The sequence below is a fragment of the Galleria mellonella genome, unplaced genomic scaffold, assembly GCF_026898425.1.
Source record: "Galleria mellonella isolate WM207_F2 unplaced genomic scaffold, CSIRO_AGI_GalMel_v1 utg74, whole genome shotgun sequence".
Classification (NCBI taxonomy): Eukaryota; Metazoa; Arthropoda; class Insecta; order Lepidoptera; family Pyralidae; genus Galleria; species Galleria mellonella.
The window spans coordinates 3761009-3782363 of NW_026442147.1; the positions used below are offsets into that span (position 1 = coordinate 3761009).

A 21355-nucleotide genomic window follows, 5' to 3' on the forward strand; every position below is an offset into this window, starting at 1 on the left:
TATTCTGTTTCGCCCTTGATACCCCCCATGCGTTGCCATTCCTGAAGACTCTGGTGTTATACCCTGTAATTCACGCCATATTCCACCCTTCAAACTGAAACACAGCCATGCAAACACAACTGCTTCACGGTAGAAACACGAATGGGACAGAGGTGCCCAGGCAATCGACTTTTGTACAAAGTCTCTCTCTGGTGATATTTATTATATTATGTGTCGCTGTGTACGAGATGCCCAGACATAGAATGGGCCACTCCTTCCTTTCCCGTGGATGTCATAAGAGGCGAATAAGGGAGCGCGAGGGATGGACAGCAGCGTCAAAAACGTCTTCGTCGTCAGCGGCAGAAACATCTATAAAAGCCTATCTACGGTTTCCAACCCGCCTGCCAAGGATGGCAACTAATGGCAAAACTCTTCTTATAGGGAAGGCTTATATTCAGCAGTGGACAGTTAATGGCTGAAATAATAACAATAAAATATTAATTTATATGATATTTATTGATAGTAATGTGTAATTAATAAAATTACGATAACAATCATGAATAGGTCGATGTCTATTGGTAATTAAGTTCAATGTAAATCAACAAAATACCAAAGTCATTAAATAAAATCCAGTAAAATTATCGTGCCAATTAAAATTCCAACTGACATACAGGTAGTAAACACAATTAACAATCCAAATTAATCTTAGTCACTAAAGAAGTCAACCTGTCTCTTTGCATAAAAATATGCTCTCTAGTGAGCCCATTTATAAACAATTCGTGTGTAATATTTACCACAACAGTAACAATAACCTATGCCTCTGACTTCATTATCTCAGTCACCATGAAACGCAGTTATTTTTATTGATCATTTAGATAGTAAGTATGACAAATCAATTACATAATTTCACTTTCAATATAATCACTACTTCATTAACAAATCAATGTTCGATTAAACAGTGGTAACCTAACGGGTTTTTATCGACACTTTTAATTTCGTTTATTGTGTAAATTTATTACAGCGGTAAGAAGATAAATATTATAATTATTTTTTTTTATTTATTTAGATAATACGTAACTTGATAGCTGTAGTGTGAGCTGGTATTCGTTGTGACGTGATCATCAAAACACCGCGTCCGTGATGTGATTTAATTAGATAAGACAGCTTTCGGAGCAACGACGTGCACCAGTTTCGGAGGTTGCCCGTTCCACGATACAATAAGTTGGAATATTAATCGATTCTGAAAAGATTCATTTTATAAGTGTATACTTTCATTAGATTGGTACTTTATATATTTGAATTAAGAACGTATTTTTTTATATGTAACTTAGAATGGCAAACAGGCTAACAGCCTACATTTTTTTTATACAACTTAGAATGGCAAACAAGCTGACGGCCCACCTGATGGAAAGTGGTAACCGTCGCCAAAATATCTTATTCTTAAAGTGACAGAATATCTTATTCTTAAAAGTTTCGTAACATTATCATAGCCATCATATCAGCTTTTAACTATCCACCGAACATAAGCTTGTTGCCAGTAGTTACCATGCTTGGCACGCAGATTGGCATCCGCAGTTAGAGTTTAGAAATGTTTTAAGAGGGACGCTGCTACCCATCCCTCGCTATCCCTTAGTCGCCTCTTACGGTATCCACGGGAAAGGAAGGGGTGGCCTATTCTATGCCGAGACCATACGGCCAATATTATATTTTATTATAATAACTACTACTTTAACTTACGTGTAATTTGATACAGAAAAAAAATTACACGTAAGTTAAACCGGCAGTTATTATATCAAAAAAATATCCATTAGTTGGTTAATTTGCACAGTCCCTTAGTTAGATCCTCGATGGTGAGGATCACTCTATTTAAATGGTTTCTGGCCAAGTGATTTATCTTATGTTAATTAATAATATCTGTGATATCTGTTACCAAATTTGTTCCTCACGTACATAACATGTTTTTATACTAAATAATTATTAACACGTAATGAGTTCCTTAAAATAGGTACCTAATTATTTTACATCTATTTTATACACATACAAGACAATATAGATCCATAAAACTTTTTTTCACCGACAGTACAAGTCACAATATTCAGAATACTGGGGAGAAAGTGATAGTAATGGGGTCAAATAGCCCCATTACTAGTAAGGTCGACCTCCACGTGATTCCCCCTGAAAACCATCATGGCCAATTCTAGTTGAATTTGTCAGGAAGGTCCTCATCAGTCATTTATCACTAGTGCCCCGCCAGTGTATACCGATAGCGCAGACGGGGTGACGAATTCAACAAGAATTGTTCACGATGGTTTCCAGGAGGAACCACGTGGAGGTCGACCTAATAGGGCATATTGCTAGCAATAGGGCTGTCAAACTCCATTGCTAACAATCCCTTTTCTCCCACCCCTTTAGATGTGTTAGGTATCATTAAGATGTTATGTTGTCCAGTATCAATGTTGTGCTCGTGCTATTATTTTTTTGTCTCTACCAATTCACAATTTGTATCATAAAGATTTACTAAAAGAAATCCTTTTTATGGGATAAGACCGCTATTATATTCATTCTTTTCTTAAAAGCTCTGCATGCCATAATTTAAGATTTTACTGGACAATCAAATGTTACGAACAAACTCTGAACACAGATTACCTACATACAGTACAGATTAATAGATATTTACGAATACATCACAATAATGTAAATGAACTTCAGAGCATCGGCGACGCACAATCACGCCATTCCAGTTACCTACTGCATGTGCAGTCGTAATAAAATTGTAAGTACCTAATATTTTTACGTCATACGACAAATCACCAATTACGCAAAACAATTCTAACGCTCTCCATTCGAGCATTGTGAAATAAAATGTACCGCTCGTCGTATTAAGTTGAGAGAGAGCCTCATCTCGAGCGTGTCATCAAATTGAACACATAATTAGGAGCGAGTGGTCGACTCATAAACGGCATGACCAGAATGTGACCAAATCATTTTATGTAGCGGTCATAATCGTATGTCGTCTTTGGGATCGTTTTTTGTTCGTTTTTCTATATACGTTTCTAGGATCTGTACGCGTGAATGGACTCCAATTACTCTAAAATTTGCTAACACATTTATATGTATAGATTAAAAAAATTCACTAATATAGTAATTTCTAGATTGTGGACTTCATTTCGAGTCAAGCAAAAATTTTATTTGGTCTTTATCAAATGTAATTTTATCATCACAACAAACGTCATGTTACATTGTTACATTACACTCATTCATTGTTTAATTAAAATAACTGTTTTTTTCGTCTAAGAAAATATCGTAGTGTATATCATAACAAATATAATAATAGAATTCATTTTATAGTTATTGTTTTTAAGATCCTAAACAGCTTCACGGGCTATGATCATCATCATATTAGCTAGTATCTGGCCACTGCTGTACATAGCTCTCCCCCCTAGACTGCTATAACAAACGGTCCTAAGCCACCTACACCCACTTAATCACTGCAATGCATTTGAGGACGTTATTCTATACACTACACTGCTTTTGCCAGTACAAGTTGAAATTTCTTCGGTTCCTGTCGGTTCTTCGGTTCTAGCTATGTGACTAACCATTACCATTTCAGCTTGCTAATACTTTGGATTATTTCGGTCACTTTGATTTTTCTGCGGATATCCTCATTTTGGATACTATCACGCAAAGAAACTTTCAACACAGCCTTCTCCATAATTCGCTAAGTAACTCGAATCTTTTGCTTACGGGCAACCTTGTAGAACCATGTTTTTCGGTTCCGTAAGTCATTCATTGACCGACGAATCCAAATCGACTGGGCAGCATTCGAAAAGTATGCCACATCTTCTCATCCATAATACCTCAAAATTTAAAGACAAGGGTCTTATCAGTGCTAGATTCGCTCTATAAAGGCGATTCGATTTAGATTCGTCGGTTGACCTCTCAGTCGAAGCTGGACTTGCTGAATCTGACAAGTTATCGTAAGTATACGTACTCGTCGACAACTTCGAGCGTAGTCTTCTCAATTATAACCGAGATAGATATGATATGGACATTAGATAGAGTTCTAGTCTTGACCATGTTCACCTTAAGACTTATCTGTTTAGAAGTACTATTGAGGTAGTTGATTACGGTATTCAAATCCTTCAGGAATTCCGCTAAGAGCTCCTAATAGGGGGAGGCCTATGTTAAGCAGTGGACTGCTAACAGCTCATATGATGATGATGATGGCATGTTATATTTGTAAGTCTAATGTTAAATATGTACATATTGTGATGCCTGTTGAAATCATTGTGGTATTTATTTGATTATAATATATCCAAAGGGAGACTTTGTACAAAAGTCGATTGCTTGAGTACCTCTGTCCCATTCGTGTTTCAACCGTGAAGCAGCTGTGTTTGCATGGCTGTGTTTCGGTTTGAAGGGTGGGATATGGCGTGCATTTACTGGGTACAGAGGAATAACATCTGAGTCCTCAGGAATGGCAACTCATGGGGGGTATCATGGGCGAAACAGTATACTCTGTTATGTCTATGCTCATGTTATGTTATGTTATGTCTATAGGCGACGGTTACCACTTTCCATCAGGTAGACTGTCAGCTATTTTGCCATTCTAAGTTGTATAAAAAAAAAACCGTCTGACCCTAAGCAAATACATATAAGTTTATTAATTGATGTCACGCCAAATCAAATACCAACCACCGTTCCATCTATTTCATCCATGAAATAGCATTTAATTTATTGTTTTTAATCTATATATAGTCTGTAACACAAATGACATAGGATACTAATAGTGGCTTATAATCTGTGGTATTGGTATGTTAGTAAATAATTTCAACGACCTTGGTGACCTAACGGCTTAACGGCGGTCGCGGGTTCGATCCCCGACCATTACAAACATAAGTATTAATCATTGTTTCTATGTATTGGTCTGGATATTTTCTATATTACAGTAGAATCTCAATTATTTGAATCAAATAATTCCAGGGCTATTCCGTATAATCGAATCCGGATAATCAATTTTAAAATCAGATCAAACAATAATATATTTTAATATTTTTTTATTATGTAAATATGTTTTATATATGTTATTTAGACAATACAATCTTAAAAAAATACGAACTATAAGGATAATGGATCACATAATACCTATTTACCCAATTAATACATAATACCATTTCTAATAATTAGAGCCGTGATTAATAAGTCCGAATAATCGAATATTCAGATAATCGACGGTCAGATAATTAAGCTTCTACTGTAATATAATATATATTTGTAAAAAAAGTATCTAAGAATGTCTATAAGTTGTATCTCTACTTAGTTTGAAACTAGATGGCGCTGTATAATATATACAATGGTAGAAATTATCATGTTACAGGCGTGACAGATATGTATGTATGTATGTAGAAATTATCATGATAACTACCTACCAGCTGGTAAGAACTTCACTTCTTATTAGCTAGACTGTCATTGGTTCTTTCAGTAGTATAAAGAAATTACAGTAACCAAACACATTCAGATTATTTTACTGTTTTGAAATGAATATGCTTTGGTATCTTCCAATGAGAGACGACTAAACATAATCCTATCCGTTGATATGCTTCAAGTACATTATATTACCTATTTATATACTCTAGCACCAACAATACAATATTAAGAACCGTTGATTGCATCCATCTTGTCCCAAAACGATAAACCGATAGTGTTCAGCTTTCATCGAGTCTTAACAGTCCGCTTCGCAATATATTCTAGGCATCCACGCAGCAGTGTTCGAGAAACCACAAAATATTTTCCTGAAAAACATGTCGTATAGGTACGTGCATTTGTAGCTTCAGAATGCGAGTCGCCTTACTCACAAATGTCACTGAGGATTTACGCTCTGTCGTAAATCAAGATGGCCGCCGTTCCCTCCCTACACTCAGCCCACCTGCGCCTGAGCACAATAATTGAATATTTCACGCGGCTCTCTCAACACCTCTCGGGAGATGATCGTTGCGATACAATGTTATGTTTTATAGCTCCGCGCGTATTGTGTTAGACCCTAAACTGTTGATGAGTGATCATGCGAAATGCATTAAGTTTAGCGATTTTAAAAGCAATATTTCATATTATTCGAGACATGAGTTTAGCGAGCAACGTTTTATGATGATTTGTTTCCGTATTGAAACTCGAGTTACAACGTCTGCTTTACTTTGTGAGAAAAAAATAGTGATATCGAAGTATCATAGAGATACGAGATATGAGAGAAGAGAGTATAATAAAACTAAATTGATAAAAAATCAAATCATTATATTATTTATGGTTTTAAAGGGGCAGGAAGTAACGCGATCATTTAGGTAAATTATAATAGTTTACTTAAATGATCGTTTTTTTTTAATCATAAATAATGCACCGCAAAAGTCAAAAAGTTATGTTGTTTTAACCAGTAAATTTACTAAATTTGTGTACGTCTACTACTTATTCTAATATATAGATATATTTTAAACCACGTTTATTTCCTATAGTTTGATTCAATAAAATGTAAGTAAACAAGCCTTGTTGATACATAAACATTTTTTAAATTAAGTTACTGACAGGTCAAAATTATCAATTAATTCATAAATTTTTCACTTGTACTGCTATCGCAATGTCCAGCGGTACGATTACAAGTAAAGGCAAACTGCTTTTACTTTTTTTTTTATATTCTCATCAAATTCGATTGTAACAAACTATAATTATGGTTGTTGTGATCTTAACAAATAAGTAAACCAAAACTCTATGAGATATTATTAAATATAACACACTGGCATCGAGCTATGTAGATTGACAACCTAAACACATCTCACTAAACTCACGACTAAAACTGTTCGAAATCAGTCATTTAATCCAAATCGAGTGCACAGTACACGCGAATTATCTGCATTAGACATGTTAATCCACTCATTTTAACTGTAATTTTATTCGGTATTTATCGGTGCATTCATTACTGCTGACCGCAAATCGCCCTCCCAAAAAGCTCGCTATTTTCCATTCGTGTTGTTAGGGAATATTCTCATATGTAGCCTAGTTTGAACATAATGTACAGTTATTAATTATATTTAATGGTATTGATTAACTGGGTAACTTAATAATTAAATAGAGCTGCCAACGTTATAGGTAGTTAATTATTTACAGGACCATTATCAATTAATTGCGATCTGTATGTACTCTTAATTGATGTACATAGGTAATTAAAAGACATTATTAAAGTTATTGGACATCAACTTGTTTCAATGTACCTTAGAAAGATTTAATGTAAATTTAACTTATGTCAGCCCAGTGAGTTATAGAGAAGGCTATGCTCGGAGTTTATTTGTGTGACAGATTCCAAAATGGGGATATTCACAAAAGAACCATAGTTATCGACATAGCCCGAAGGATAAGCAAGCCTAAGGCAGTAGTCTGGTCACATAGCTCGAAGAACAAGACAACCGATAGGGGGAAAAGGTTCTTGAGTGGCGACCCCATACGGGCAAACGCAGTGTAGGATATCCCTCCACTAGATGGATTAACAACTTCAAATGCATTACAGAGATTCAATGGGTGGCGCAACACTGTTCCTTGTGGCAGTCTGTGGAGGAGGCCAATGTTTAGCAGTGGACAGATAGGGGATGAAATAATGATGATAAGCTTATACACAAACTATACAGACGGTGTGATTTATAACATATATTAATTGATTACTTAGAATGAATAAATTGGTAGTGATCTCTTATTTCTGACCAGGTGGTTTTACGTCAGACAGACAGAGGCCGGTCTTAAAACCAAAAGTAATATTGATAAAAACATGTTACGCCGACCCCAAATATGTAATTGGAATAAGGGCAGGAAGATGATACACATCTTGTTTTATTTGACATAAGATTGGATTACTCAAGATACAAGTATACTCACGATTGATAGATCAATATATTTATACTACATAATACTTATATGCATATATCATTTAATGCTTTGATTAGCAAAGTTATCAAACTATAATATATCATATAAGATACCCTTTACATTATTTCAGGTTTACAATATTCATAGGCTTCTTCGTAAAAATAACTATTAAATCTAATTACCTTAATATTTGAATAGAGCGTTTTCAATCACCTCATTTGTTTCAGGGAAAAGTTTTTCTCTAACAATAACAATATCAACGAATCCACCTCAAGTAGCAACATACCAAAAAGCAATCAAAGTCACCGTCGATGGGCCGCGGGAACCACGGTCTAAAACAAGTAAGTATCATACGAGTATCTTACTGATTCATATATTAAAATTATAAATAAATATAAGTATATGTAAGATATTTAAAAAATATATATATATTGATATGAAGGGTCTTAATAAGAGCAATAGAAACCTAAAACAATAATTTGTTTAATAATTTTGTCTGACTATTTGTTTGTTTCGGCATCATTTAAAAACTACTGTATCAAATTAGGTATGGTTTTCATAATTGTATTTCTAACGGTATAGCTTTAAATTGATTATATGTGTTATTATGATATAACATCTACAAGTGATATATTTTATTAGTTTTCTGACCTTTGAAATTAACATGTATGAAGTAGTAGACGGAAAGCTACTTTGAAACTATTATATTGTATATTTATATCGTCCCTCTTAAAATATCATGCGAGACAACTACTAGCAGAGCCCCCATTTGGAGAAAGCTCATATTCATCAGTAGACACTAGACGGCTAATATGATGATGGTAATATGGTATCTTTTTTGTCAGTATCATTTCTATAATACAATCATTAATAAACCATAAATTAACTTTATATACGTAAATGTGTTAGCCAATCATCATAAACAATCACAATCATTAATTAGAGATTAGAACCTGTTGTTCCAATCAGAGCTGTATGAACAAAATGCAATTATAAAATTAAGTAAACGAAAATATACTTTTAAAAAAATAATTTTAAGCGTACCTGTTAAACAAAATTACACCTTGTCTTGGAATTCGATTAAGACGATAATCGAAACTCAATGTTGAACACAATATTGAACTCTGCTGTATCCGCGAACATTGATGCTCCTTCCACTTTGGGTTTGCTGGAAGAAAACTCTATTAGAGTTAAGCTCGCCTTTGTACTTTTGATTACCTCTGTCATATTCTTATAACTAGTGTGTACGATAAAGAATTAAATAAATAAAATAAATAAATTTAAAAAATTGTTTCTCTATCGATATTTTTTTAACACGGAATATTCATATTTGTTCACTTATCATCGCATAATTTCATACGCGATACTGCATGGTAGGTATATACTTACTGCGGTCGTGATATCACTATTTGATAATATTTTCTTCCCACGGAACTAATTTAGCAAACATTATTTTGTGTCTAAAATAAACTTTTGTTTTACATACATTTATAATTGAGTATGACAGTGAAATTACAGGTTTCGGAGGCATATATACTTAGTTTTCAGGAATAAGAACGCATTTTTTTTAATAAATGATAATGGAGTCGTTACCCCGCCTGCGCTATTGGTATACACTAGTGAGGTACCAGTGAGAAATGATGGATGGTGATGAAGCAGGTCAGTTAGCCCATCCACGGGCATCTTCAGTATATTCTATAATTCCATGGTGCTGTTATATCTACAGGTATCGGTTCTCACTTGTGTTCTCGCAGAATAGATTGTCAGTAATTTGTACTACCAGTCACATTGCTTGCAATCTGCTCTATAAAGTCGACCTTTACGTGGTCCCCCCTGGAAACCATTGTGCTAAATTTCAGGTATGACCATCACGATAGGCTTACTGCCCTGCCTTTTCATTCACACCTATCGTCCCTCACAGGTGCCCCGCCGGTGTATACCGTTACCGTAGGTGGGATTCATTTCATTATCATTCATTATAGATCAGTTCCCACTATAGGTCTGGTATTTTAAGTTGAAATAAAATGCTACCAAAGTATGTACAATATTAATATTTCATATCTATTAAAAACAGGTGCACTTCCATAGTATATTGTTTTTTTATGAATTATTCTTCAGTTATTTATCTGTCAAGAAACATTAATTAGTGAAATAAAAAAGACCGTCCTCTGCCATTTTGGTCCGGTCACGCGAAACTAAACTGTTCAAAAAGAACATGAACTATCGACGAAATTGACTTAAAAACACGTTACGCCATATGGAGTGGCAGTGCCACAGAGCCGGCGGCAAACAATAGTGAAATTATATCCGTAATAAGTTGCACTCACGCACGGAACACAACTGCTCCCGAGGTGCTCTTTGTGATCCTGTGCCGATGGAAGCTACTTCCATTTCGTATATCCTTATTAATATTATAAATATGAAAATTGCTATACGACTGAAAAAATTTGAATAAAATATATTTTAAAAGTGTTTACAATGTATAAATATAATCACAGCATCCTGGCATTGATATCTATTCGAGCGCCTTTCTTATATATGCTCGAGCATAATTAGATTATGCTCGAGCATATATAAGAAATTTATTCCATCCGTTGAGAAGAATAGAGCTAGCAAAACAGGCTCCTCTTCCACTAGCATTGATTTTGTTCAACGGTGTCATGAGTCAGTGTCCGAACTTTAATATATTAACTTATAAACTTGTCGAGTTTCACAGAATAGCAATAAATTATTTAGAAAGTGTTCAATAATTAAATTTTATTACGTTTTATATACAAATTGATAAAATATCAAGCTTTCTTAGTTGGTAAATATAATAAATAAATAAAATTTTCTTCATAGATAGATCATATTCTAAATTATATGTATAATGTGTGAGAATAATCACGTGATGTAGCTAGTTATATATTATAATATATTTAACAATAACATTAAATTGAATCCCTCTAATATTACAAATGTAACACTTTACAAAAATGTTTGGGTGTTCATTACTTAATGCCACTGTAAGAGTTACACGAATTTGAGTAAAGTTTAACATATGGATAAACCATAGCCTAGATTATGCCATGGGATATTGTATATGTATACAGATTCAGATGACGCCAGATGAAATTACAAAAAAATTATATTGAATACTAAATGAAACAAAATTATCATAAATGTTAACTCAAAATATAGATCATACACACTTGTATATACGAGAATACACACATCACACATGTTTCCCATTGAAATAATCAGAAACAATGCAACACCAAATGCTCCATTGTAAACAGAATTCTTTTGCTTCCTTCACATTCGAACACCCTCTCTGGATATAATAGGGTATATAATCTATTGCAATAGAACTTAACAAAAATGTTTACAAATAAATTATTGTCCCGATCATAAGACAATAATAGTTGGTGTTGTGGATGACCATGGACGGCTGTAGTCACTTACCATCAGGTTAGCCGCAAGCTCGTTTGCCCCCTGTGTTGTAAAAAAAAGTACGAATCAAAAGTTTCTGTAATAATTTCAACAAAATTTGTTACTATTTCATTAAATATACAATTCAATTTTTAAAAACCATTTCAATATCAAATTTCATTAAACTCCTAGAATACACATTACACTTTATCTTAATTTACGCAGCAAAGTCGCGAGATACAGATACATTATACTTGATGAGCTAAATATATACAATTTGCTGGTAAATAAATTCAGACATATTGTTTATGTGACAATAATACGTAATTGTTAATTAAATAGATATACATTTTAATACAGCCTATTCATTGTGTATTATTATAATTCATCAAATATTATTTATTTATATACTTTATACATACTGGACACGGCTGTGGTGGTATTTTCTAGCATTTAAATTATTGAATTTATATTAATACTAAAAACAGAGGATTATATTAATATTTAAAATGAAGTAGTGTCATACTCGTACTTACAGAACCAGAGTATAGGCAAAACCTCCTTTGCTTATCAATGTTAAACGTTCATTCTCATTTCTTTTAAAATAATAATATATAATTTAAAGACCAATACCAAAAGAATAAAAAACAATTTTTTTATTTAAAAATGAAGTAGAAAATATCTGACTCTAAAATAAGTACTTATTACTTATTTTTTACCAGAGGGAGACTTTGTACAAAAGTCGATTGCTTGGGTACCTCTGTCCCATTCGTGTTTCTACTGTGAAGCAGTTGTGTTTGCATGGCTGTGTTTCGGTTTGAAGGGTGGGATATGGCGTGAATTTACTGGGTACAGAGGAATAACACCTGAATCCTCAGGAATGGCAACGCATGGGGGGTATCATGGGCGAAACAGTATACTCTGTTATGTCCATGGTACTGCTCATGTCTATAGGCGACGGTTACCACTTTCCATCAGGTGGGCCGTCAGCTTGTTTGCCATTCCAAGTTGTGTAAAAAAAAATTTATATGTAGAACTACCACAATTTAAACACATTTAATAACACTCCATTAAGTGAAAGCTATCATATCATTCCAACTGATACGTTATACCACGATACGAATAATTATTTAAACTCGAGAAACAACCTCCTTTTTTCAGCTCTCGGGTAAAAACTGAACTCGCAAAAGGACTTTTCTATTCTGATTTTTTAAGTTAATCATTTGATGTGTACCTTTCAATTAAAATACTTATTACAAGAATAAAAGCAGTAAATCCAGCTTAATGTACAGATATTAAACAAAGAGTAGAAAGGGCAAACAAAAGCGAGTAGGTACTTAACGAATAAGCCCCAAACTCCACTGGACAAGAAAGGAAGATCTCGCGTGCGCCGGGACTTAAAAGTTTTAGTAAATAGAATTAATTTGTAGGTGCCCCGGAGTAAGCCGCTTCCAGTGACCCTCGTTTGTGTTGACTACGACAAATATCGAATATCGATGAAATTGCAAGAAATAAAATATTTCATTATTATTATTTTTAATCAAATACAATTTATGACGTATGATGGTACATAATAATACTACTGAAAATAAAAAATACTGTACAAACAAATATTGAAAGTAATAAGGGCACACAATAGATATACTATTATAATAATATAAATAATAATAATTCCAAGTAACTAAACCAAATCCTGTATATCTGTGACCTCATCATTAGAATTGTGAAATAATTATAAAATCTTTAAATATCTATTTATAAGATTTTTCGTTCTAATTTTGAAAGTAAAGTCATTTCTATTTCTCCATCAATTCATAAAAAAATGAAATTACATACAATTACAAAATAGATATGAATTACAATATTATACATATATATTATAATGAGAATTATTTATATTCCTAATATCGATATTTTTTTTTACATTCACCACATATCACATCACTAGATTCTCCGGTTCATAATAAAAATTAACTTCGTGTTTTGTTTGAGTCGATTTCACAACATAATTGCGGTATCGATATATTTTGTATTGTGTAAACTCATAAACTAATTATGTGCATATTTTTTGCCGGATATCTACGGGTGCCCAAATAATTGTGGCGGCGCCCCTCAAACAAAGACCGTTGGGACCGACTCAGGCCAATTTGCTGAATCTAAAAAAACACCTTTCATCCCTAATAAGGTGATTGATACATAGTTATATATATGAAGTACGAAGCAGGAAACGTCATTCATGAAAAATAATAGATGAGAACTTTTCGATAAATAAAATACCTCTTATTATGCCACACTTCCCGAGATAACGCATATATTATACTGATATATCGATTTCAATATAGCTAATTAATATTGTTATAATTAATTTATTTTCAAGCTAAGTTCCTCACGGGATGAGCAACGAGAACCAAATATATATAAATATAATAATGCAAGTTCTTAATTTGGAATTATATATTCATTATTAATTATATTGTTTGATGTTTTAGGTACAAACGTATCCCCTCATCCAATTCGGAGTTTCGGGTTTCAACGAACGCTGATAGACTCGGCACTTAGAGATATGGAATACAAAAGCTCGCCAGTCAGAAGTATACGCTCGCTATCGCACGAAGAGAGAGAATACAAGACAAATGCGAATCTGCCTGTGGGAGGTAAATTATTATTATTTTTATATTCCATATTTACAATTTAAACAGAACAGAACACTATAACTTAAGCTGTCTACAAACGTCATGATTTGACTCACAATCAGCAGAATCGATCATTAAGGTCAACCTCTCTTCATCGTCATATGAACCTAACTAACCCACTTACCTATTTTTGATCATCTCTATCAATCGTATGTGACATTCATAAACAAATTCCAAATTTTAACATTTCCACATGTTGGTCAAACTGGATTCGAACCCGCATTTTACTTTTTTTATGTCGAACTGTAAGGTAATAAACGTATATATATATATATATATATATATATATATATATATATAACTCAATCACTATCGATATAGTCGTTTTTTTACGTAAACCTAACTCATTAACTTGCATGCCAATTTACATGTGAATTTACTGGATAGAGAGGAATAACACCTGAGTCCTCAGGAATGGCAACGCATGGAGGATATCATGGGCGAAACAGTATACTCTGTTATGTCCATGGTACTGCTCATGTCTATAGGCGACGGTTACCACTTTCCATCAGGTGGGCCGTCAGCTTGTTTGCCATTCTAAGTTATATAAAAAAAAACAATTTATTATAACTCTAGACATAAGATATTTATAAGTTGTTACGTTTATAAATACCTTCATTAAGTACTTTTATTCAATATTAAAGTTAAACCTTGATCCAGAAATAAGTTGTAAGGTTATCCTTTTACTTTGTACCCACTTAGTGTTATTTTTACTGTGCGTACAGTAGTGAATGAATGTTTATTTTTTATATTTTGTACTGAATATATATATAATATTTATACCAAAATATACTATATTGATTTTTATATTTTTAAGATTTTAATATTACTTTTATTCTGATTAAATACTGAAGAACACCTGCAAAATACTTGTAACAATATATCAATATACCGAACAAAAAATGAGCTAATAAAAAACAAAACTAATTTGACATAATACAGTAAATCATGGCAAACAACAACCGTCAGACAGATAGCTAATTTTCTTGACGTAATTATGTCCTAAATAACTGTAAACGGTGGGGCTGCTAAATTTATTAATATCCGCGCTCATTACCGCTGCACCGCTCGGCGCACAATCACGGCCCTCTAACTGCCGCCTTATTTGCCGACGAGTTGTAATGCCACCGCTAAATAATCGTATAGACAGTCCGCTCGAACATTTAATGGCTTAGAATTAAAAAAAAAAATTATGTATTAAAAAAAAAATTTATGTATTCTAATTTAGTTAGTGAAAATTTTTAATAAAATCACAGTAAGTGAATTAATCAATACAGCAACAATATAGTCGAATTTAATAACTTTGTCCTTTTAGAAAACAGATATTTATAAACCGATTAAATATAATAACGCCTATAATTTCTAATAGGACAAATATATTTAATTTGTTCTAGTATGAACGGATATAATCTCTATCCGAAACAGCACTTGAGGGTTTTCAAACTTAACAAATATATATATATGAGAAAAAAGGGGGACATAAATACATATTATTATAGAAATGTTACCCACCGTCAAAAAGTGTGATGAATTTGAAACTAAACCTAAAATAAGTTACAAATAATCAAAGGACACGATATAAATAAAGTTGATTCTTTACCGTAAATAATTAACCTGATTTCTGGACGTCTTATTTTTTCAAAATTAAAGATTTCGGTACGTTGCGTAGCGGTTGCGTTGCGGTAGCGTTGAAACATATTTTTATTGACTGTGCTCTTTTTTTAATAACGTTTTTTTAATAACTGCTAGTATTTTATATCAATGTATATATGGATAGCTAATCTTTATTGTTCCCTCCAAAAGATTATTAGAAATGAGTTTTGATAGTGAATGAAGCAAGAAATGTGACGCAGTGTGAATTCACCACACAAATCCATCCTGAATGGGCAATAATAGTTAAATAAAAAAGTTGTTCCACTCTACTGGCTCCAAAGCTCGGTCTAAGCTGTGGGGCGTTTACAAGGCAATCGCAGCAGCGGCTTTCATCAGCGCGGCGGGCAATCTGCGCGCTCTAATGACGCGACGGTCATTACGCACATTACAGCGCGCGCTTGCGCCCGTTCATGTCAACTCTAACGCTTACTAGCTCGTTGGGGAGTGGGAAATTAATCCTAAATCTAATTTACATGCTATATACTAGCTGCGCCCGCGACTTTGCCTATATGATAGGAACGTAGTAAATGGCGTCATAAATAGTACATCATAAACCTCATAAATTCCTTTTTTCATTCTTAAATACCATATATAGGTGGGGTATTGAGTTTAGTGACCCCATTGCTGGTAATACCCTCTCAGGTCAATCTATAATACTGTCACCTAAAAACCATCGTCATCCCTGTTGAATTCATCACAATGGACCGACTGACCTATCGTTCCTCACTAGTACTCTGCCAGCGAACCAATATCAATAGTATATGCGAGGTTGTCACTGGAATCAATCCATTTTAATTGCAAATAAAAAAAATACGACGTGTATGATAAATTTCATGATAATTAGGTATTTGAGTTGTAAAGGTACCAGGTAACAGATTTATAATAAGTTTGTGTTTGTAAAAACTAAAAAGATGATTTATCATTATGAGTATGTTTGTTTCCAGTTAACTATCAACTGTGGGATACGTGTTGTTACGAATTTTAAAAATTCAATACTTATACTAAGATTTCATTTTCGAATTTCCGAAACACAATTCCAGCCTTTATTGGCTATCTAAAAAGCTATCACCGCTTATAAAGTTCACTTTAAAATAATTTAAAATGTAATCAAAAAATTATATTAATTTATTAAAATATGATACCTATACCTATACCTATGAGCCATTAAACAATATAATATGCGTGCGTACTAATTTACGTCATAAATCCTTATCGAATGTAACTTAAAATAGATTTTATTAATTTTTAAATAATACAAGTTACCAACCATGTTTTATTGGAATTTGCTTATTGAAGGCTTTTCGTGCTATATAATACATTTTTTTTAATTGCTCTATACTTATTGGCATATGATTTTAACATTCCAATATCTAATTTTATTAAGAAATAAAAAAAATTGATTCTCAATTTGCCTATATTTTTTCTACATAATGTTACGTGTAATATCACCAATAATTAACCAATTTTAATAGATAGATTAATATCGTGCTAGTCGAAGGGAGACGGAATTGTTAGTAATGGGGAAAAGTGGCCCCGTTATATTATTAGCAATATACTCTATTAACTCCACGGCTTACTTTCTGGAAACCATCGTAGATAATTCCTGATGAATTCGTTACGATGGGATAATTCGTCTAAATTTTATTCTCACCTATTATCCCCCATTAGTACCAGTCAGCGCCAGCCTATACCAATAGCGCAGGCGGAGTTACCATTTAATTTTCTATACTACAAAAAATATATTCGGACTCATTGCTCCATCTATTAGGGAGTTACCTCCATTGCGTTCACCTATACGAAAGACTTCAACTTCCTCATAAATTGACGGTATTTGAAGCTACATAACTGGCATATTGCCTATTCAACTTACTTGTACTCTACATTATATTAGTTTTGGTTGTTCTGCGTATATCCCCATTTTGGATTTTACATAACGAAACTCTGAGCATAGCCCTCTCTATAGCAACTTGAAGCTTCCTCGCCAATAAAAGTGTAAAATCAGGTTTCAATTTTGTAAATAATTTCTTATTACAATAATAATATTATATAATTTGTTTTATTTTTTTTTATTTAACAGTTTATTGTAGCAATATTACAGGAATTGTTGAAGGATTTATCCTTTTACTTGAACTGCTATAAAATGCTACTAAGTCTAGAAAACACAACACCACTAATAAAAAATTTTAGCTTTTTTTTCTTTCTTTCACGGGTACAAAGCCGCGGGCAACAGTTATGAGTTATATAAATAACAATAATATTATTTGTTAATGTATTTAGCATAATATAATGTCAATAGAGATATATTCTATAGGCACAACTATGATTCACTTATTACGTTGAAGCACAAATCCCAATGAATCATAATCAAACAGACCTAAAACTAATCGTTGTACTGTTTTATATATTATGTATTTACATATTAAATGAAAAATAGATAGTCCTGTTTCGTTAGTCACTTATTATTAGTTTTTTTAATCCACACTTCTATTATTTTAATCAAAATATAGACACATATTAACTTAAAACGTAATACAGAAATACATTTTGTAAATTGTTATTAGCCGCATATTAGCATATATAGGTAACAGTGATACTTTAAATATACATATATCAATAAAGACTTTGTTTAAAAAACAGAAGGAGATCCTAAATATATTTATTTACACGACACATTTAAGCCAATCTTTTTTCATTTATAGTTTCTGAATTCCATTTGAAATTTCTCGGCCGAACGAAACATAAATTTGATGTTAAAATTACATAATACATATCGTTTAAAATTTTTAAGTTATATTTACTAGGCCGATTCTGGTATGAAAGAAAACACGAAACTGAGTTCCAAAATTTGAAATTTCATTTCATGGTACACCCTCAGAAGCTATAAACGATCATAAACAATGACGTACCTACGCTACGTGATGACGTGTACAGTGGCGGGGAGTGGGCATTGGGGGTCCAGACAATCGGAACCATCCAATTATATACTGATGAAACACCTTGCCTGCCATTTCGATTGGCATTCTAAAGCCATCTAAGTCATTGCTTCATTTTTTATTTATGACTATAGTATTATTAAGGCATTAAAATATGAGGAACCGATCCAGACTTTATTAGGCACGTATTATAATATTTTTTTTTATTAATTAGTAGTAGATAGAAAAAATATTATAATATATAAATACTGTATACACAAATGCTAGAACTATATATATATATATATATATATATATATATATATATATATATATATATATATATATATATATATATATATATATATATATATATATATGGACGCTGGAAATTCAACCAATTCATTCGATAAAAAATACCCAATGTGTGTAATAAATAAATATTTAGACGCCATTCATTATTCAATTAATAGTAGGATTATACGTGTGGTTTTGCAGTTGATTATAAATTTTAGGTAGCTAGCTAGCATACATTCTATATATTTATTATATATTTTTTTTTATTTTATTAAAGTTAACAAACAGTAATACAATATGCAATTATAATAAAATTACATTTAAATGCGATTAATAGTACTACCAACAACATTAACTACAGATTGCTATATAAAGAAAGAAAGTATATAAATATGCAAATATTGCCGAGAAGTGGAGCTAACCATTATATCTAATAATTAAGTTAAATTATAAATAACATTGACACAACCACATCACCGGTACCAATTATACAAAACAACCAAACAAAAAAGATATTTAAATATACACATGTATTTTATAATTTACTAATTATGTTAGTTATTTTTGTATAGGTACTTAGTTTCATTGAAACGTTATGTTTTATTGGAAATTCTTTTTACTCTTAGTTAGTATGAACTTAACGTCAAACTGATTCAAAATAGTATATATTTTGCAATTTTTATATCTACACCAGCCAATACATTAAGTTGACTTGAATTTGTTTGATTTGTTAGTTTATGTTACGTCATCATTTTTCCAAGAAACTACAGCATGGGATTCTTCAAAATAAAGGTAAAGAGTTTTCTGCAGGGTTACTAATGCCCCTGGTATTGCAGGCGATCATAGGCTACGGTAGCCGCTTACCATCCGGTGGGTTCAGTGGTATAAAAAACAGTTATTAAAATCTGTCAATCCATGTCAATTGTAAGTTATATACAAAGTTAGTAGTTAGGTGCATGTTATATGCAAAAACCTAGAGATATGTAAATATAGTTTAGAATATATAATGATGTGCGGATTATATAGATACTAAATCAACATCTACGTCACCAACTGCCCTTTATTCTCATTTTCAATCAATTTTAAAGAAATTTTCAATGAAATTTTAAGTTTTAAGTACAATATAATTTCACAAGGCTATATCAGAATTACACAATTATTTTTATGTGTTTCGTATCATAGTTTACAGTGTTAATATACACCCATATTAATTATTAATTCAAAGAGCAAAAATTTTATTTTTAAATTAGCACTTCTATATTTTATTTAAATATGACTTCATTATTATCAAATATTTCCTTATTCCCTTTAAATAATCATGTACTAGTATTCTATGTATATTCGTATTATCTCTAACACTCACTGGTACCAGTCATTTAAAATAGAAATCAGGAGACTGAATGGCCAGGGTCGACAACCTCTGGATGGGTTACGATGTTCCGAGAGAAAAATAATAACAATAACTTCAAATGCGATCCAAGAAAAAACCGACGCTGCTGGCACAATGTCATTACAGCGGTAGAATCTGGTAGAGTAACGTCGTGAGCATAGACCTAGACATATTTAGACATCCAAATGTTAGTTATTTTTCGTTGTGTTTAGTCTATACTATTATTTACACATAACTAATCTATATTAAAACTATAAGATTACTAACACAGTTGAAATTATTCATCAATTAAAAATGAATACGAGTAAAAAAAAAATCCGTTCAGACTAAATTAGTGTAGAACGAATACAAAAGTCACAAATATGGCTTATAAAAACACCGCATAAAAGATTCAGAATTAATAATATATGTAACGTTTTATTTTTTATTTATAAAGATAAATTTAAAATTAAAAATGATTAAAATATCCCTGAATATTTCTCTGTTTTTTTTTTTCTCTAAAGTTATAATCATCATCTTAGCCATTATCTGTCCACTGCTGTACAGGCCTCCCCCATAGACTGCCATAAGGAACAGTCCTGAGCCACCTGCATCCACGGACTCCCTGCAATGCATTTGAGGTCGTCACTCCATCTAGTAGGAGGTCGTCCTACACTGCCTGTGCCGGTAAAGGGTCGCCACTCAAAAACCTTTTCTCCCCATGAGTTGTCAGTTCTTAGAACTACATTAACTTACATACGACTACAAATAACGACCAAACGATTTTAAAAATTCTTTCACCTATATAAATCTACATTATCTGCGAGTAACATATGTTATATATTATTTTTTTTAAATAGAGATCCCTACGAAAATTACGATACTGTAACCCAAGCTATCAAAAATTGCTTATTAAAGCTAATATAAAGTACTAATTTATCTTTCTATCACTTGTTGTGTGATTTTCCATTTTACAAATAGTTGGTTAGCCATGACAAGTGAGTTGAATGAATGCTACATTTTTAACCAGACACGAGTAAGTCAATTTGAACAATATAAACAATTCCAATATATAGATGTTGGAATTGTTATAATTTAATATTCAATAATAGAATTCGTCTTTCAGTCCACAGATTTTT

General features: G+C 32.3%; 1 protein-coding gene and 1 long non-coding RNA gene across 3 annotated transcripts in view; one reads left to right on the top strand and one right to left on the bottom strand.

Moving 5' to 3' along the window:
• Window positions 1–21355, top strand: part of LOC113516080 (protein lozenge-like) — a 61169-nt gene that overhangs the window by 15455 nt on the left and 24359 nt on the right. The window contains exons 3-4 of one of the 2 annotated variants that reach the window (XM_052901013.1): window positions 8109–8222; window positions 13782–13946. In XM_052901013.1, coding sequence (XP_052756973.1) covers window positions 8109–8222; window positions 13782–13946 — 279 coding nt within the window. The remainder of the gene's footprint in view (window positions 1–8108; window positions 8223–13781; window positions 13947–21355) is intronic. The other variant, XM_052901014.1, reaches the window with a different exon arrangement.
• LOC128202066 (uncharacterized) lies at window positions 436–8161 on the bottom strand. The gene is made up of 3 exons (XR_008253592.1): window positions 8064–8161; window positions 5599–5771; window positions 436–1219 (listed from the first exon to the last, which is right to left on the bottom strand). It is a non-coding gene; the product is annotated as an uncharacterized LOC128202066 (long non-coding RNA).